Source organism: Quercus suber, unplaced genomic scaffold (assembly GCF_002906115.3).
Source record: "Quercus suber isolate HL8 unplaced genomic scaffold, Cork oak 2.0 scaffold_23, whole genome shotgun sequence".
In the NCBI taxonomy this organism is placed as follows: Eukaryota; Viridiplantae; Streptophyta; class Magnoliopsida; order Fagales; family Fagaceae; genus Quercus; species Quercus suber.
In genome coordinates, this window is record NW_027069488.1 from 2141072 (window position 1) to 2159648 (window position 18577).

General features: G+C 34.8%; 1 protein-coding gene and 2 pseudogenes across 1 annotated transcript; 1 reads left to right on the top strand and 2 right to left on the bottom strand.

Annotated features, from left to right (window-relative positions):
* The first annotated feature begins 949 nt into the window (after positions 1 to 949).
* LOC111987040 (asparagine--tRNA ligase, cytoplasmic 2) lies at positions 950 to 5377 on the top strand. Its single transcript, XM_065765542.1, has 8 exons — positions 950 to 1706; positions 2417 to 2653; positions 3163 to 3738; positions 4003 to 4188; positions 4287 to 4351; positions 4454 to 4583; positions 4707 to 4765; positions 5050 to 5377. Exons 1-8 carry the CDS (start codon positions 1236 to 1238, stop codon positions 5231 to 5233), a joined length of 1908 nt encoding a protein of 635 aa, XP_065621614.1. The 5' UTR covers positions 950 to 1235; the 3' UTR covers positions 5234 to 5377.
* Positions 5378 to 5787: 410 nt separating this feature from the next.
* On the bottom strand, positions 5788 to 6747 carry LOC111987026 (cysteine-rich repeat secretory protein 55-like; annotated as a pseudogene).
* Positions 6748 to 16220: 9473 nt separating this feature from the next.
* On the bottom strand, positions 16221 to 16989 carry LOC136064205 (cysteine-rich repeat secretory protein 55-like; annotated as a pseudogene).
* Between the last annotated feature and the right edge of the window lie 1588 nt (positions 16990 to 18577).

An 18577-nucleotide genomic window follows, 5' to 3' on the forward strand; every position in this document is an offset into this window, starting at 1 on the left:
CATTTCCTATTTTTCCTTTGATCACGGAAATGATTTTCAGTTTCTATTTTCACTTCAAAGCATTTTCGGGGAGAGAGAGAGAGAGAGAGAGAGAGAGAGAGAGGAAGGAAGAAGAGAGAGCCCGAATTGCACTTCCAGACCCAGCAATCGTCGATCGACGATCACACTTCCAGACCCAGCGAGCGCCGATTGTCAATCGCCCTTCCAGACCCAGCGATCGTTTATCGTCGATCGCACTTCCAGACCCAGCGAGCGCCGATCGTCGATCGCATCACGCCTTCAACTTTTGACCCAGACCCAGTGAGTTGCACCGTGAACCCACACCTTCGCCTCACCTCACCAGTGGTGTGTAGTGTTGGGATTTGGCTGTGATTTGTTCTGTGGATTGGAATTTAGTTGTGATTTTGAAATTTTTTGGAATAAAATTTGTTTGCATGCTGAGAAAATAGCTGAGAAAATGTGAAAAATGTGTAGGAAAATAGCATTTTCAGAATAGAACCAAACACATGAAAATATTTTCTACAACAATTTTCATAATGCAACCAAACACTTGAAAATATTTTCCTTTCCCAAAAATAGCATTTCTGGAAAATAGACTATTTTCTGAAAAATATTTTACGGGAACCAAAAACAGCCTAAGTCTAACATGATTTAGTATTGAGATACCAATTTACCCATTATCCCATTTGATTTGGAGATGGGTAATTTGGTATTTTGATGTTAAATTTCGTCAAACTTAACACCAAAATAGACAATAAAGGGGACATTGTAACCAAGCTATAATTTGGGAGGTTGATCATGTATTTCAATAGTTTATAAGGTCAAGAATAATCGAGGTAATTGTTTAGAATGAGAAAATGTAGGTTACCCAAAAATAAATAAATAAATAATACAACCTTTGTCAACATTCCTTTCAAGTTGGGTTTCTCTCAACGTTGCCAAATTTAAAGATTAGGCAGATTTGGAAGTTGGAACTCCTCCTTCCCGCGAATACCCAACGCTTGAAAAGATTCCAAACCAAACAAAGCCTCCCACCTCTTTCTCTCTGTTTCTCTCTAATGCTATCCAATGTTGCACAAACCAAAACTCGCAGACAATCCCTTTCCTTCTCCTTCAACCTCTCCCTCCTCTGCATCACTTCTCACTCAAGGGATCTCCACCATGCTATTTAAGCTCGCCTCCAAAAACCCATCAACCATCTTCTTCTTCTTCTTTTCCTATCTTTTCATCTCCAAATGGCCACCGAACAACAACAACAACAACAAGAGCAGCCACAACATGAACAACAAAAACAACAAGAAGAAGCTGCAGCCATGCTGGTTGAAGTGACTACTTGCAAGTACTCCAACCGGGTCTTATTGAAAACCATATTGGAGCGTGATGATGGTGGTGTGGGATTGGTTGGTAAGAGAGTTTTGATAGGAGGGTGGGTCAAGTCTTCTAAAGAGGAGACTAAAGAGCCCGTGCCACCGCCACTGCTACCGCCATCACAAGCTGTTGAAAAAGAGTCTAAAGTCGAAATTAGCTGTGTCGAAATCATTCAGTCTCGGATACCATTTTTCCGGTCCATCATAAATGTTTTGGGGATTGGAAATTACCATGCTCGTGAGAAGTCTGAGAAGCCGGCTCCTAGGCCGCTGCCGCCACCACTGCCTTCCATTGCTTTCTTGCGAGTTAGTGATGGTTCATGCGTTGCAACTCTTCAGGTATATAAATTCAGTTATATGGAACAATAGCTTTTATTTTGCTATGGAAAAATATGACGATTGATTACACATCAAGTTAGCTTTATATTTAGGAGAATTAAAAGGGGTCTTCTTTATTTTTCATAGAGGCCTTTTGGTTACTATATTTTGTTCATATAAACTATGCATTCTAAATGCTTGTTGTTATGCAAATCGATTAATGGGATGGTAAGACTCTTGAAGTGATAAATAGTTTTAGAGTTTGGCTAATCATGCCCTTGTCATGAGTCAAAACCACTAGTTTAGAGAAGAATTCAGTGGTTTTGAGCTTTGCTCTCATAAAAATTAAACCCCAAAATTTTATTTTAGTATAGACTTGGAGAATATAAATAAAATGACTCTATAAACTAGAGGCCAGGACCCTAAAAAAAGCCGTACTTATTGCACAAAACTCTCATATTTGCGGGTTCTGTGAGAGGTGATTAGTAGGCAGTCTTACCCCAAAAAAATATCTTTCTAAGTTGTTGGCTGCACTTTGAAACTCAAGGTATTGAGCTTAAATTCCAACCTTTTTTATTTTCTTTTTTTAGTTTTGGTGGAATTGCATATTCATTCTTTGTTGAAGGCACATCTATCGTAACAAGTTTCAAATCATTTATTGATCAATAAGAGTTTCGTACCAGATCTTAGGACTTTTATATCATATTCTAACTAAAATTAAAATCTATCAGGTTCTTGTAGCCTCCAGTATAGCTCCTCCCTCCCAGCTCCTGCCTATTGGAACTTGTATATTGGTAGAAGGTGTATTGATGCAGCCATTGGTACCGAGAAAACATGTTATTGAGCTTAAAGTGGAGAGAATTCTTCATATAGGGACAGTGGAGCATGATAAGTATCCATTATCAAAGAAAAAAGTACCATTTGAAATGTTAAGGGATTATTCCCAGTTTCGACCTCGGACAACCACGGTAAGTTAACTAGGACAATGCAATTTTATTGAATTTATTCTAGTCCTTTCTGGGTTTTTCTTAGTATGTGTCTATAATTTTTGAACCCATAGTATGTACTACCACGTGACTTCTAGAGGTAATCCAATTTTACTTCTTTTTTTTTTTTCCCCACCCAGTGCTGAGATACTTTTGGGTAAATTGTTTTTGACTGGTATGGATCTGTGCACTTACGGATATTCAATAGAGTAAATCATAATAACTATACCTATATTCTAAATGCGGTATTTCAATTTCTTTTATTACTTTTGGAGTGCTACTTCTTGGAAATTGAATGTGTCAATGAGCTGATTATATCTTGTATCACACAAATTCTATAGTAATATAGCTTATTAATGTTGTCATCACATTTTTGCAGCCTTATTAAAAGCTCGCACTTACATTATAGTATAGCAATCATATTGGAACTTGATTACACTTACAAAACTGTACCTAAGTTTTATTTATTTGACATGTTTCACATTATCTAGGTGGCATCTGTTGTGAGAATCAGTAATGCCCTGACTTTCGCGACTCACACATTCTTCCAAAACCTTGGCTTCCTTTATGTGCAAGTACCCATTATCACGACCACAGACTGTGAAGGATTTAGTGAAAAATTCCAGGTTACAACTCTTCTTGGAAAAGCAGATATAAAGGTAAAGCCAAACACCCGTCATGACACTGATGGTGTTAGCCCTGAAGTTATTAAGTCTGCTGTAGAGGAGAAAAGTAAGGTAATTGAAGAACTAAAGAGGAGTGAAAGCAATAAGGAAGCACTGACAGTTGCAGTTCAAGATTTTCATAAAACAAATGAACTAGCATCACAGTTAGAAGCAAGAGAAAAATCAAAACCTGGAACTTCACTGAAGGCTGATATTAACTTTTCTGAAGATTTCTTTTCCCGCCAAACATACCTAACTGTTTCTGGTCGCCTACATCTGGAGAGCCATGCATGCGCCCTTGGAAATGTTTACTCAGTTGGACCCAGGTTTAGAGCAGATTCTACAAAACGTGTGGCAGAGATGTCAATGATTGACATTGAAATGGCTTTTTCACAGTTAGAGGTATAAGCTCATCTTACCCAGCATTTTAAGTATTTCTATTGGTCTTCATGATATATAGTTTGTACGTCAAATGTAGTCCATAGGTTGATAATTTATTCAGCACATCCTTCTCACGACCTCCCTATTGTGATAATGTCATTTTTTTAATTTGGACTTGAACAAGTTTCAGACTTGCAATGTATTATTACCAGATCTCCACGGTAGAAAATGTCTACACGTTATATTCTTTTTTCATATAATTATAAATGATTGTGAAATTTTCAGGATGCCATGAGCTGTGCGGATGACTTTTTCAAGTTCCTTTGCAAATGGATTTTGGACAACTGTTCTGAAGATTTGAATTTTTTTTCAAAACGACTTGACAAAACCTGCATTGCTCACCTTCAATCAATGATATCAACTACAATTGAAAAGATTTCCTACGCTGATGCAGTAGATTCTTTTAAACAGGTAGATCACACTATTAGTTCCTTGGGCATGTTATCCTGACAATCATTTTCACCCAAAGCAATTTTTAACTTATGTTCATATTGAAATTTGCCTCCCAGGTTGCAGATAATAAATTTGAAAAGAAACTTGAGTGGGGTGATGCTCTTACAGCAGATCATCTAAGGTACACCTATTTTTTTCATTATTGGATTTGCCAACGTTTGAAATGGAGGAAGTGAGGCCTCTACTTACTGCAAGTACTCACCTTCTTTTTATGTCATAACAGTTACTTGGCTGAGGAGATCTACAAGAAGCCAGTAATAATATACAATTATCCAAAAGAAGTTAAGCCCTTTTATGCTCGCTTGAATGATGACAGAAAAACAGTTGCAGCATTTGATATGGTTGTACCAAAGGTGGGCCCAGAATGAGTTTTTTTTTTTGCGTCTATGAGATCGTGAATGACCTTTAACTGAGGTTTCCTCATTTGAATAAAATTTAAGTTTTTATTTAGGCTGGTTCTATAAATTTTCTTGCAGGCTGGAACTTTAATTTCAGGTAGCCAAAATGAGGAGCGTTTTGATATGTTAAGTTCAAGGTAATGACATTCTAGTTTACCCTTATCTAGCCATTTTTAAGGGCATTACGTCTTGTAAATTCATTGAAGCAGATGTTGTAGAAGTTCACAACTGCATCTATAAATCGCATGATGACAATAAGAATTCGTAGTCACACTTATAGTGCATAATTATGTATTTATGTTTACTGTCTGCTCAATCAATTTGTGGCTAATATTGATGGTTATATAATGTAATGGCCTCAAACTTGTTCCTGTTTTCTCATAAAACTACAAATATTAACATCATATTTTTTTGTTGACAGAATAAAGGAATTGGGTTTACCAAGAGAGCAGTATGAGTGGTACTTAGATCTTCGCAGGCATGGAACAGTCCAGCACTCTGGATTCAGTCTTGGGTTCGATCATATGGTTCTCTTTGCCACTGGGCTGACTGATATTAGAGATGTTATCCCTTTTCCTAGAAGCTGTGGCAAAGCCAACAACTAATCAGGTTTCAGGCAAAGGAGACACTTCCTAAATGAAGATCTTCTACATTAAATTATTTATTTGTTATGGAATGAAGAAGTCTAATAATATCTTGTGTACATATGTGAAAAGTGTATCCTATATTCAGAGATTATCCTTGTGCAATTGAATGCTTGGTTGTTCACATGAATACATAAATGTATATGACCAAATAACATGTTAAAAAGGGGAATACTCCTTAAGTTTGCACTCATTTATTTATTTATATATATATTTTAAAAGGATTTAGCATTGCTGTAGTGTACGTAAGTTGTGTCAACAGCCACATGACAATTCCAAGTACTTGTGGACTCAAAATAAATTCTCTCTTTGGTCTCAAATCTCTATTCGAGGGCTCACACACTTTTTACATAACAGATTGGGAACAAAGAAAGGCATGCATGCAAGTCCATTTTAGCAAAGCTGTAAACACAAATACTTGGAATTAGGAACATAAAAATATTTAACAAAAGACCTTGGCCCATTGGAAACACAAGGAAGTGCCACTTGACTAAAGGTCATTGGCTGCGCATGCATAAATACTATTTATACATATGACTATATTATTTGTGTGAAGCCCTCATGCCTGTGGCTTCAATTCAAACATGTAAGTGTCACAAATAGCAATACTTATTGAAATGAAACTTACGAGGAGTTATAGCAACATCTATGTTTCCTTAACAAGGGCTGATTTGGCATGGGGACTTAGCTTGGAATTTTCATGAATAAACTATGGCCATAACAATATCAGCCATAGTATGGTTTAACATTCAATCAAGAGGAAAGAAGAATAAATAGAGCTCATATCGGACATAACAACTGCTATATAGAACTCTTCATCCTTTCCGGTCTTCGCAAAAGTTATCAAAATTGCCCACATCAATGGCCAGACACTATGCACAATCTAACAGAGATAGGTCTCTTGTGCATTGCACCAATGCATATAGTGTCACAAATGTTGACAACTTGGTCTCACCTTTCCCAAGCCCTTCATTCTTAGTCTCAACAGCTTGTGCTCTAATCTGACCAATCAGAGTTCCTAGTTCTTTGTTGAAAGTATCAGGGTCAGTTACATTTTCCACATTCCCATATAATATACCATAAGATGTATCAATTTCTCCAATGAAGCTTTTATTGTTGTAACGTAAAAAGCAAAAGTCATACCAAATTCTTGCATTGGCTTGGTTGGGGCAACGTTGGCGGATTTGCTTTGCTGCATCTTGGATGCAACTTGAGCAGTCTGTTCTGCTCACATCCCTTCTACATTGAGCCAGGCCAAAAACTCGATATTGGTTTTTACCATATGAAGTAGCAATAAGACCATTGGAGGGGGTTTTGGAAACCAATTCAGCTAATAAGCGATCAATATTAGCTGATATTTGGCTATCACTACCAATATTAGTGTCTGTATTGCAAAACTGTCTCAAGGGATTTGCAGATTCAGCATTACAAATGCATAGAGCTAGTAAGAGAAGAATTTTGTAATTCAAATTCATACTTCTCCTTTGTAGCAAGCTCACACCAAGGTTCATTTCATAAGGTCCTTTTCATTAGGCTGGGGAGTGGAGTTGGTATGTGGATAAATGTGGGGATACCAAAGCATACATTCTTGACTTATTTGCTCAGTACCACCTTATGAGTGGATACAATAAGATATTTTCTTCTAGAATGCGATCCCAGCGTGCTTGTTTTTTGTTATAGTTGCTTCATAATAAAGACTTTGTTGAATGTTATGATACAGTCTTAAGTTGACTATGCTGTGAAGCTGGCTGCCAGCAAAAAGATCATTATCCAAATTCGAAGATTCTTGCATGTTTCAATTAACTTGACTAGTAAAGTTTATCATCTCAAAGAAAAACTAGTAAAATCTCTTGTTGTCAAACAAGTGACCTTGTTGGCTGGGTTTGAATTCCACCAACGCCAAAAAGAAATTCATTAGTGTCTTAGTCTAATAATAATGAGTAATAATTATGAAGCAGATGTCATATGTTTCAAATCCTATCTAAAAAATAATAAAGAAAGGATTTTTTCTTACAACAAGTGGGGTGAGGGGGATTTGAACCTAGGTTTTTCACATAGAGAGAAGCAATAAATGCCACCAAACTGCAATACTCTTGAAAAATTCAAAGATTTATGATTGGCTGATTAGTAGTTTGGTGTCACAAAACTCAAAATAACATCACAGTGCCTTTTAATAGCTCTTTAGTCATTGGAACTCAAACAAATTCCACCACCTAATGTGTTAAAAAAACTTTTAATAGCTTTAGCAGTAGCCACAAGGATAAACTTGATCAACTTATGCCTAATCTTCACTTGTCAATCTCTAAAAGTAATTAGTGCAGAAAAACACATTTTTTTTCCTTGAGTTGCATAGAGAATTTCATTGTGAAAATTTAACTATGATTACCGTTTTGGTTTTTTTATGAATTTTATCAACAAAACTAGCAGGATCAGTCTTTTACTGCTTTATCCCCTTCCTTGCCAGTTTTAATTGATCTACAACAACTGCGTTCTCAATTTCAGACTTATTTAAGTTCTTAAGGGCAACCTTAGCTGCCTTGGCATAATTAGAACAATCCTCAAGCAGCTCATTGTAAGAAGATCCTTCTTACCTTTGGATTCATCTTCTGATCCCTCACTAGCCTCAAACTATGTCTTCCTTATCATCTACATTAGAGGATTCTCAAGAATTCCCATCGCCAACTTCAGATATAGCAGTAGGAGCTATGAAGTTTCCTTCACTATCACTATTGTCCTCGGAACTAGAACTCTTAGAGTTACTCAAAGTAGCATTCATAGCTTTACCTTTGGACTTGATATAAGTTGGGCACTTTTTATGGATGTGTCCATTGACATTGTACTTGAAGCACTTCAAACCTTGAGAGTACAACTCTTTCACAGTCTTTCTCTAATTAGAGTCTTTCTTAACTCTAGAACTCCCACTAGACTCTTTTGGATTTTTTTAGAAAATAACTATAAAACCCAAACAATATCATTAGTTAGGAAACGTTTCAAACATATTTGGTTTATAACAATTCGAGTTCAGAGGAGTCAATTTCTGGGTTATAAAATCGAGTATACTGTATTCGATTTTCCTGTTTTTGCCAGTAGCTGAGGTGGCCATACTGGCCACATAGGCCAGAAATCGAGTTCTTTGGACTTGGTTTGTAAGCCTAGAAACCGAGTTCATTGGAGTCGTTTTGTTTAAAAGGAAGTTGACTTTAGTGTACTCGGTTTCCCCACATGTCACCTATCGCGCTAAAAAAAACTCAAGTTCAAAAAAACACACAAAAACATTCAAAATACCTGTACGAGCACTCACTCTCACTTTCAGTCTCTCTCAATCTCACTCTCAGTCCCTCTCGCTCTCTCACTCTCATCTCACTCTCAGTCCCTCTCGCTCTCATTCCCTATCGCTCTCTCACTCTCATTCCCTCTCACTCTCAGTCACACTCTCATTCCCTCTCACTCTCAATCACACTCTCTTTCCCTCTCTCTCCGTCGCCGTCGATGCCTCTTGCTCCGTTGCTCCATCGCCGTCGCTCCATCTCTGCCTCGCTCAGTCTTTCTCCCTCAGTGGTTGGCTCCGACTATCTCATAAAAGTAAGGACTGTTTCTTATTTCTGGGTTTATTGGTAATGGATGATTGGCATGTAGGATTTTGTTCAATTCAAGGAAAATGTAGGATTTTGATTATGGTCATCTAGTTGGCCTTTACCAGTAGATTATATGCCTTTTTTTTTTTTTTTTGCTTCAATACGACAGTGGAGTGTGGTGATTGAAATAAGCTGAGTAAGTTTTTGGAATTGAGCTCTGAACGCTTGCACTTGGCTCAAGGTTGAGCTTCAGTAGAGCTGAATTTGTGATTTCCAAGCATAGTTCACCTGTATTCATGTTTGCTAGCTTGGTTGAGCTTGTTGGCTTTAAACTAGTATAATGTTAGATTCTGCATGACCATCCAACATCCCTAACTTTACAATGCAAGTAAGTAATGATCATAACATACTTCTGAAGAAGATTCTTTGTACTCCCCTAGCTTCACATAATTGATCAACTTAGTTTATGAATTTTTTAAATGCTTAAGAGGGTATTAAATTGCTAAGGTTGACTTGCCTAATTGAGCCAAGCCAAAGCATGTGCCTTAAGGTTGACAAGCTGAATAGTCTGCGTGAAAGAAGCATGAATTTGGCAAACGAGTTCTTGTGATGTTGATGGAAATTAGGTGTCTTTGCAAGCAAACTTATTAGGATTGATAAATATAGATATAAATTGCTAATATTTGAGACTCCATTTCATTATTATCTTTTTGGCACCTTTGGTCAAAGTATACAAGTAGGGGGTGCAAAAGCTGTCTATTGAGTTACATTCTACTGCATTTCCAGGAATTTACATAGAGAAACTTGTCTTGTGTGATAAAATTGAGCAATGTTATTGTTACAACATTTTTTATAACAAATTTCACAACTGTTGAGTTCGCATATTATTATTGAATCTCATAAGAGTTCATTATTAAATACTATTTTATTATCCACTATTAACAACTTGCCACCTTAGATAGTTATATTTTTGTTCTGCTTATATTTTAAACAAAATAAACTAATAGAAATAAATTAAATTATACTAAATTACCACTTAAAAATAAACTGGACCGACACTATAAATCCCAAAGAATTAGGATTATCCCAATTTAACTCAAAGTTACATTTTATTTTTCTTGCCTTAAAAAAAAGGTTACATTTTGTTTTACATCTGGCCCAAAGCTTATAATGAAAAAATGTAGAAGGCTTAATTAATTAACTCATATTGAGTTTTGGGTAGCATATTGAGTTTTTTATATGTATCTTTATTCTCTGTGGTTGATTGTCATACTTATCGTTTGTGCAAGAAATTAGGCTATACATTGAGATCCTTGCCAATTTATGTTGAACATGTGCTTATATTACTCTTGACTCCCTAAACTTCGTGCAGTATGGCTGCTGTTCCTGCTTAGATTCGTGATGAGTTCGGACCTAGTCCCATTGACAATTCGGTGTTAAGGTTTCTATCAACTCATCGATCGTGCGTTGTTTGGGAAGGCAAGGTAAAATGAAAACCAATCACGTGCTGAATATTCTCTTCTTATCCTTTTATATTATGTTTATTTTTTTTATTTCCATTTCTAAAATTCTAAGTTTGTCAATGGTATTACTAGGTTTGAATGCATAGTCATGCCCATTAGTTGGGTTAAGTTAGATTGGTTGACTGTTGCACACCCTTATATAAAGGTTGTACTTAGATATTGGTCTATTCCATGAAAATGTGGATTCTCATCATCAACAACAACAACCTATTATTTGGGTAGCATCAGATCGACCACTAGTAAATGACATGGTTGTCATTAAGATATAAGAAAGTCAAAAAGGCACAAGGTTCTTTTACTTCTTCTTTTTTTTTTTTTTCCTAACAAAAAATAATGCCAAAACAATCCTCCCTCATTCTCTCATACTGAACAGCTCTCATTTAAAGATGTGAAATCTTTTTCATTGTCCTCTAAACCATTTCAAAATATAAAACTATTTTAGGCAGATTTATTGTCAAAAATCCCACTACTAAAAGCTACATTCTCAAAGCTTAAGCTATCTATGAATTCTAAAATAGAAGATGACGAAAAATTTAAAAAAAAAAAAAACCATTCAATCATACAAACATCTTAGCAATGTTTGACGATGTTGTTTGGATGTTTGATGCTATCAAAAGTTTTACTATTTCACTTATGCTAATTGTCCACAATGCAACCCCCATTCCAAGTTTTAGAGCTTTTGTGACAATCCCATTCAAATAGCTTAGCGTCCGATCTACCGTATTTGGTAACCCATGATACTCCAAATAAAAGTAACGCAAATGATCAAATATCTCTTGCAACTCTACAGTGAAATAAATGAGCTCAATTGAGGCACATACCACCCTAATCAATAATAACGTTACACTTTTGAAGATTATCCATTGTCATACCCCGATCCAACACTGTTGTTCATCTAAGGAATCACCTTAAACCCTCAAAACTTTATAGTAGAGTGAACTTTCAACTTTCCTTTTTTGATGGTTTCTAAGATATTTGATCTTTTATCTAAAAGGGAAATTAGAATCAATGTGCCATTCCCCACAGGACACTTTACATATCTTACAAAAGTATCTCAACCATCATAAACCATAACCAATTTAACAAAAAGATTGTAGCCTTCATATCATTTCATATTTATAGTCTTAGATGATCGATGCACCACATTGGGTGTATAGCCTCCTAGTGTGGTGCATCGATCATCTAAGACTACAAACTATAGAGATGTAGTTGTTTGTACAATTTCTTCCTTTACGCTGACTTCTGCACGCAGCTCCAAAGTGACGTACAACTCAAAATCTGCTGCTTGTTCCCATTTCTGCATCTTACTAAACATGAATTTCACATGTTTGTCCTTTGTTATCTCCATATATTTGTAATTAATGCGTTGATTGAGGACTTTATATGGAGAATGAAAAGTAATATGTATGTCATGCAAAGCAAGGTTCACTAGCAACTCTTCCATAATTTTTACTTTCAGCTCATTTAGGGTCTATAGCTTACGGTGTATCATTATATAGTTGCACTGGATACCCGGACCTTGAAATGAGAATCCGTCATAAGGGTTGGCATTGGTAAGGGGTCCATCATAGTATATATTTATATAGATCATTGTTAACCTATAGATCATCAAGTGCAATTGTGTTAGTCACAAATTTATAACACTCAATTAACATCGATCACAAAACTTTGTGTATGAAATGCCAACAATACTAACCTCAACCAAATTTGCATATACTCACCTTTAGTAATCTTACAAAAATAGTCATTACCAAATTCATATTCTTTAAAAATTCCAAATCATTCTAGGGGCATGACTTTCAAAACCCATTCAAATAAGTTATGATAAACAAAAATATTATATACCAACCAGTTATCCATTGAAATCTCTGTTACAAATCCTAAGAGGTATATCTTGAAATAATTTATGGTAAAATGACTACAAATAATATCTTAGGTATCAAACTCATAATCCATTTCATATCCATGATAAAGACCTAAAAGTACTAAATATTCCTAACAATTGATCACAATATTTAGTACTAAATATTCCCAATAATTAATCACAATAGTAATTTAAAAAAAAAAAAAAAAAAACTTAGCATATTATCACAATATTTACACTAACAAACAAAAAAAATATTCTCATATGTTGTAATAACATAATTAATCACAATATTTGGTACTAAATAATCCTATGTAGTATATATTTATATGAATCATTGTCAACCTATAGATCATCAAGTGCAATTGTGTTAGTCACAAATTTATAACGCTCAATCAACATCAATCACAAATTTATAACGCTCAATCAACATCAATCACAAAAGTTTGCGTATGAAATGCCAACAATACTAACCTCAACCAAATTTGGATATGAGTACCTTTAGTAATCTTACAAAAATAGTCAGTACAAATTTCATATTCTTTAAAAATTTCAAATCATTCTAGGGGCATGGCTTTAAACCCATTCAAATAAGTTATGATGAACACAAATATTATATACCAACTAGTTGTCCACTGAAATCTCTGTTACAAATCTTAAACAAATATATGTTGAAATAATTTATGGTAAAAAGACTACAAACTCATAATTTATGGTAAAATTACTACTATCTTATGTACCAAACTCATAATCCATTTCATATCCATGATAAATACCTAAAAGTACTAAATATTCCTAACAATTGATCACAATATTTAGTACTAAATATTCCAAATAATTAATCACAATATTAATTTTTTTTAAAAAAAACTTAGCATATTATCACATTATTTGCACTAACAAACAAAACAAATATTCCCATATGTTGTAATAACATACTAATCACAATATTTGGTACTAAATATTCCCAATAATCACAATATTAATTTTTTTTTAAAAAACTTTGCAAATAATTTAATCACAATATTTACACTAACAAAAAAAAAAAATTCCCAATATGTTATAATTTAATCACAATATTTAGTACTAAATATTCCCAATAATTAATCATAATATTACTAGTCATTATAGATATTTTTTCTTAAGTAGATTCATGATCTTATTTATGTGTCCAAATATAAATGTAAATGTGTCCAAAAAAAAAACCTAGCAAATAATCACAATATACTAACAAATAACAAAAACAAAACTTTTCCTAATATGTTCTAAATTTTTCTTAAAAAATTTTTCCCAATAATTAATCATAATATTACTAGTCATTATAGATATTTTTTCTTAAGTAGATTCATGATCTTATATAAATGTGTCCAAATATAAATGTAAATGTGTCCAAAAAAAACTAGCAAAAAATCACAATATACTAACAAATAAATTAATCATAATATACTAACAAATAAATTAATCACAATATTTACACTAACAAATAACAAAAACAAAACTAATATGTTCTAAATATTTCTTAAAAAAAAAAAAACTAGCAAATAGTATTGTAAAAAAAATTTACCTGAGTGTTTGTGTGAGTGAGTGTAAGTGAGAGACGATTCTGAGAGCTGAGTATAGTGTTTGTGTGAGATGAGTGTAAGTGAGAAATGTTTCTGAGAGCTGAGTGAGTTGGTTTTCTTAAGAAGGTGTGAGACCCCACGGTAAGGAGCAAAATAGGTCCCAGCTGGGACCCATGGCAATATGTGGAGAGTTGGAGACCATGCATGGAAATCAAGTCCTCTGGACTTGACTTCCAGCTCAGTACCACGTGACTATTGAGGTTGTGTGATGAGACTGATGGTGCTGTGAGGGGGATTGACGAGACTAGGAAATCGAGTTCACTGGACTCGGTTTTTATACAAAGAAACCGAGTTCACTAGACTCGATTTCCTTGTATAAAATTCGAGTCCAGTGAACTCGTTTTCTATGTATAAAAAAAGAGTTCAGTGAACTCGATTTTTGATTTACGTGGCTCCTTTCTCCACCTCAGCACGGGCAAGATAGGGGCAAAACAAGAAAATAACAATAGGAAAATTGACTCCTCTGGACTTGAATTGTTAAAAACCAAATTTCTTTCAAACGTTGCTTAATTAATGATATTGTTTGGGTTTTGTAGTTATTTTCTAAAAAATCCCAACTCTTTCCTTAACTATTTACCCTTTTGTTCCTTAGATCGTCTTTGATTCTTCTTGTACTTAGAGAAAATTTTTAAAGTTTCTTCCCAACAGAATTAGGTTTTCCTCAGCACCATCATCCTTGGATGAATCAGAGTTTTCTTCTTTAACAGTTTTTAGGACTATAGACTTATTTTTCATACTGTGGGCAAGGGTGAGTTCATAGGTTTGCAAAGACCCTACAAGTCAAGAGATGGTAAGTCTTTGCTCTCTTTTACGGTAATAACCTTAGAAAGGGACCTTTCAAGCAAAGATCTCAAGACTTTCGTAACTATCTTAGGTTCATTGATCTTCTCACTTAGATTGAACCTTGAGTTCACTGCTTCAAACTTGGTGGTTAACATGTGGAGTTTGGAGTTTTTGACTGCTTTAGTGTCTTCACGATTAGTTTCTAGGATACACCAAGCTTAGTAGTTTCTACATTCGAAATCATCCTAAACTCATCTGTGGACACAACATTGTATACAGCATTCACGGCCTTATTGTTAAAATTAGACTCAGCAGATTCTTCTTTCTTCTACTGTTCAATGGGTGTCTTAGTTTGGTCCACCCTTTCTCAATTGACAATCAAACTCTATCATTAATGGATTTCAGGAACGCACACATGCGAAACTTCTAATATGCATAAAATTGCTGTCAAAGTATGGCAGGATAGTCAACGATTGTCTTTATCCATGACAAACTGGGTTTAAGGATCACACAAAGGAAAAATATCCTCACAATTGAACCTAAGCTCTGATACAAATTGAAAAATGTGTTTAGACCCCTAAGTACGGCTTACTACAAATTTTATTAAGTTTGCAATTAATAGTCCGATTAATCAATTAACCAATTACAATTGTAATGCATGTGGATAAAGAATAAAATTATCAGTCACACACAAGAGACGAGAGATTGTTCACAAAGTGAAAACCCAATAAGGAAAAACACTCTGGGGCTTACTCCAGTTCATTAAATTCACTATGAAGAAGTAGTGATACAAGCTAACTTATCTAGTGCATGTAATAGACATTGTATATGAGCTTCCCACTCCTACTGCAACTGCTGAACCAGACCACGTACTCGCAGTAATCCAATGCTGCTGCAAGTCGATCACCAACCAAAAAACCAATCTCTAAATTACTCCAAGGCTACTTGAAGTTTTTTTTCCTTCTCTGTGGTTTCACAAAGATCTCCAATACACTTAATAGGTGATCTTAGTGTTTGGGTGGAAATCTCCTCTCATAAATAATTCAATTGGAGATAGTTGGAAGATAAAGAACACTCACAGATAATTTTTCTTTGTTTTTTAGTAGCAGTCTCCCTTCTCAAAAAATTAGGGTTGGTATAGGGTTTTTATATAAGTAGGGCTTGGGTTAGAGGTGGTTACACAACCAAATCTTGAAGCAAATATCAAAGTTTTTGTAACAGGGTTTTGGTTGACCAAGAGTCTACAGAAACTCTACCGAAAGTTTTTATTTGGTTTTCAATTTCGCAAGGCCAAGGCTTCATTCTTGCACAACCAAGCTTGTCATTCTTACCACTATTTACATTACAATATCAAACTCAGCAATACAATTGCATTGGCTATGGAATTAGCCAACACTTAAAAATCCTAACAACAAATATTATTGTTTTAAAAGTAGGAAATAGAAAATCCGATCCGTAACAATTCAAACATGTAAATTTCACAAATAGAAGTATTAATTGAAATAAAACTTTCGTGGAGTTATTGCAACATATATGTTTCCTTAACATGGCTCAATGGCATAGGGAATAAGCTTGGAAATTTTATGGATAAACTATAGCCATAAGAGTATCAGCCATGGTGTTGTTTGACTTTGAATCAAGAGGAAAGAAAAATGGATAGAGCTCATATCGGACATAACAACTACCATATAGAACTCTGCATCCTTTCCGGTCTTTACAAAAGGTTTCAAAATTGCCACAGCAATGGCCAGACACTGTGCACAATCTCTCTGAGATAGGTCTCTTATGCATTGCACCAATGCATTATGCATGTAGTGTCAAAAATGATGACAACTTGGTCTCACCTTTTCCAAGCCCTTCATTATTTGTCTCAACAGCTTGTGCTCTAATCTGATCCATCAGAGTACCTAGTTCTTTGTTAAAATTTTATAGATCGGTTACATTTTCCACATTCCAATAGAATATACCAAAAGATGTATCAATTTCTCCAATGAAGCTTTTATTGTTGTAACGTAAAAAGCAATGTTCATACCAAATTCTTGCATCGGCTTGGTTAGGACAGCATTGGCGGATTTGCTTTGCTGCATCTTGGATGCAACTTGAGCAGTCTTTGCTGCTCACATCCCCTCTACATTGTCCAAGACCAAAAACTTGGTCTTGGTTTTTACCATAGGAAGTTGGAGGTGGTTTTGGAAACCAAGTCATCTAATAAGAGATCAATATTAGCTGATATTTGGCTACCACTACCAATATTAGTGTCTGTATTGCAAAACTGACCCGAGGGGTCTTCAGATTCAGCATTGCAAATGCAGAGAGCTAGTAAGAGAAGAATTTTGTAATTCAAATTCATACTTCTCTTTTGTAGCAAGCGTAAAGTTAAACTTCGTAGGGTCCTTTTTTTAATAGGCTGGGAAGTGGATGCATCATTCATGTGATGTGAGGATACCACTGCAGACATTCTTGACTTGTTTGCTTACTACCACCTTGCGAGTAGAAAAAATAAGATATTTTTTCTAGAAGGTCGTCCCTCTTTGTTTTTTTGTTATAGTTAGCTCCTAATACTGACCGTTGTATGTTTATGTAATAGTCATATGTTGGACTATGCTTGGAAGAAGCTGGCTGCAAGAAAACAAGAGCATTATCAAAGTTCAAAGATTCTTGCGGATTACAGTTAACTCAACCAAGAAGTTTTTTTGTCATTGAACAAGAGTCAGCTAGATTCAAACCCTACCTAAAAAAAATAAATAAACCCATGAATTAATATCTTTGCATGAGATGGTGAGTAATCATCATATAGCAAATTCTACAATTGTCCCATCATATCTAAAAACAAAAAAAATTAATTAAAAAAAATTTCTTACTATAAGCGGGAAAAGGGAATTCGAACCTATGTTCACTAGCTAGAGAGAACTATTTAATGCAACTAAGCTACAAAACTTTTAACAAATTTGAAGATTTCTAAATAGTTGATTAGCTCTCTGATGTCATAGAACAACACCACTAGTGCCTTTTTTAGCTATTTAGTCATCGGAACTCAAACAAATTCCCCCACAAAATATATTACATATTTTTAATAGATTAGCGGCAGCCAGAAGGATAAATTTGTCGACTTCTGCCAAATTTGTACTTGTTAATTTAAAAAATAATAATAATTAGTGCCCCAAAACATATCTCTTTTTGTTTGAGTGGCACAAAATAATTTCATGGTGAAAACATTGAAAAGTTACTATGATTATAGTTTTTTTTAAAGAATTTCACATGTAAAGTTAGTTCTTAAATAAATCATTGAGGTGATCATGATCCTATTGAACATACAAACAAAATTTGAAAAATCATGTAAGAGTGTAAGACCAATCTTGTCTTAAAAGTGATTGATTTTTTCGGAGGTTCAGAATGCACAATTGATGTCAATCACAGATCATTGATTGATTATATGGTGCGTGCAGACATGGTCCATGGCCGTGTATAATTTTGACTAGATGTTACCGTACGTGTTACCAGGGAAAATGCCAAAGTTGTTGAATGAATATCATAACTTCTACGTGTACTATTAGGTATAGTTTTATTATGATGCATTACTATTGTCTAGTGGGTATAGTTTTATTAGGTATAGTGCTACTTGCTTCCCCTTACATAAGAAGTCATGGGATATCCTACATTCAAGATGTCCCAATTAAAAATAGTTGACGAAACCAAAGACCCACTTTCAAGTGGTGCTTAATGAGATCATGTGTTGAATGTTCCAAACCACATTGAAGGGGTCGGCAATAATATGGTGGAAACAAAGCATAGTGGGTTCATTTGCTAAATTGAGCATATTGTCTGTTAACCACTTCATAGGGGTATAGAGAGTAGAGACACATGAAACCAACTACATATATACCTCAAAAATGATAAGCAAGAAATACATTTGAGTATTTACCAAGGGAGTCAATACC

Excerpts from the sequence above, each read along its gene's own strand:
- LOC111987040 (XM_065765542.1), top strand. The coding sequence starts at position 1,236 with ATGGCCACCGAACAACAACAACAACAACAAGAGCAGCCACAACATGAA. Across the intron at positions 1,707-2,416 it reads CATGCGTTGCAACTCTTCAG|GTTCTTGTAGCCTCCAGTAT; the intron begins GTATATAAATTC and ends AAAATCTATCAG. Across the intron at positions 4,766-5,049 it reads TTTGATATGTTAAGTTCAAG|AATAAAGGAATTGGGTTTAC; the intron begins GTAATGACATTC and ends TTTTGTTGACAG.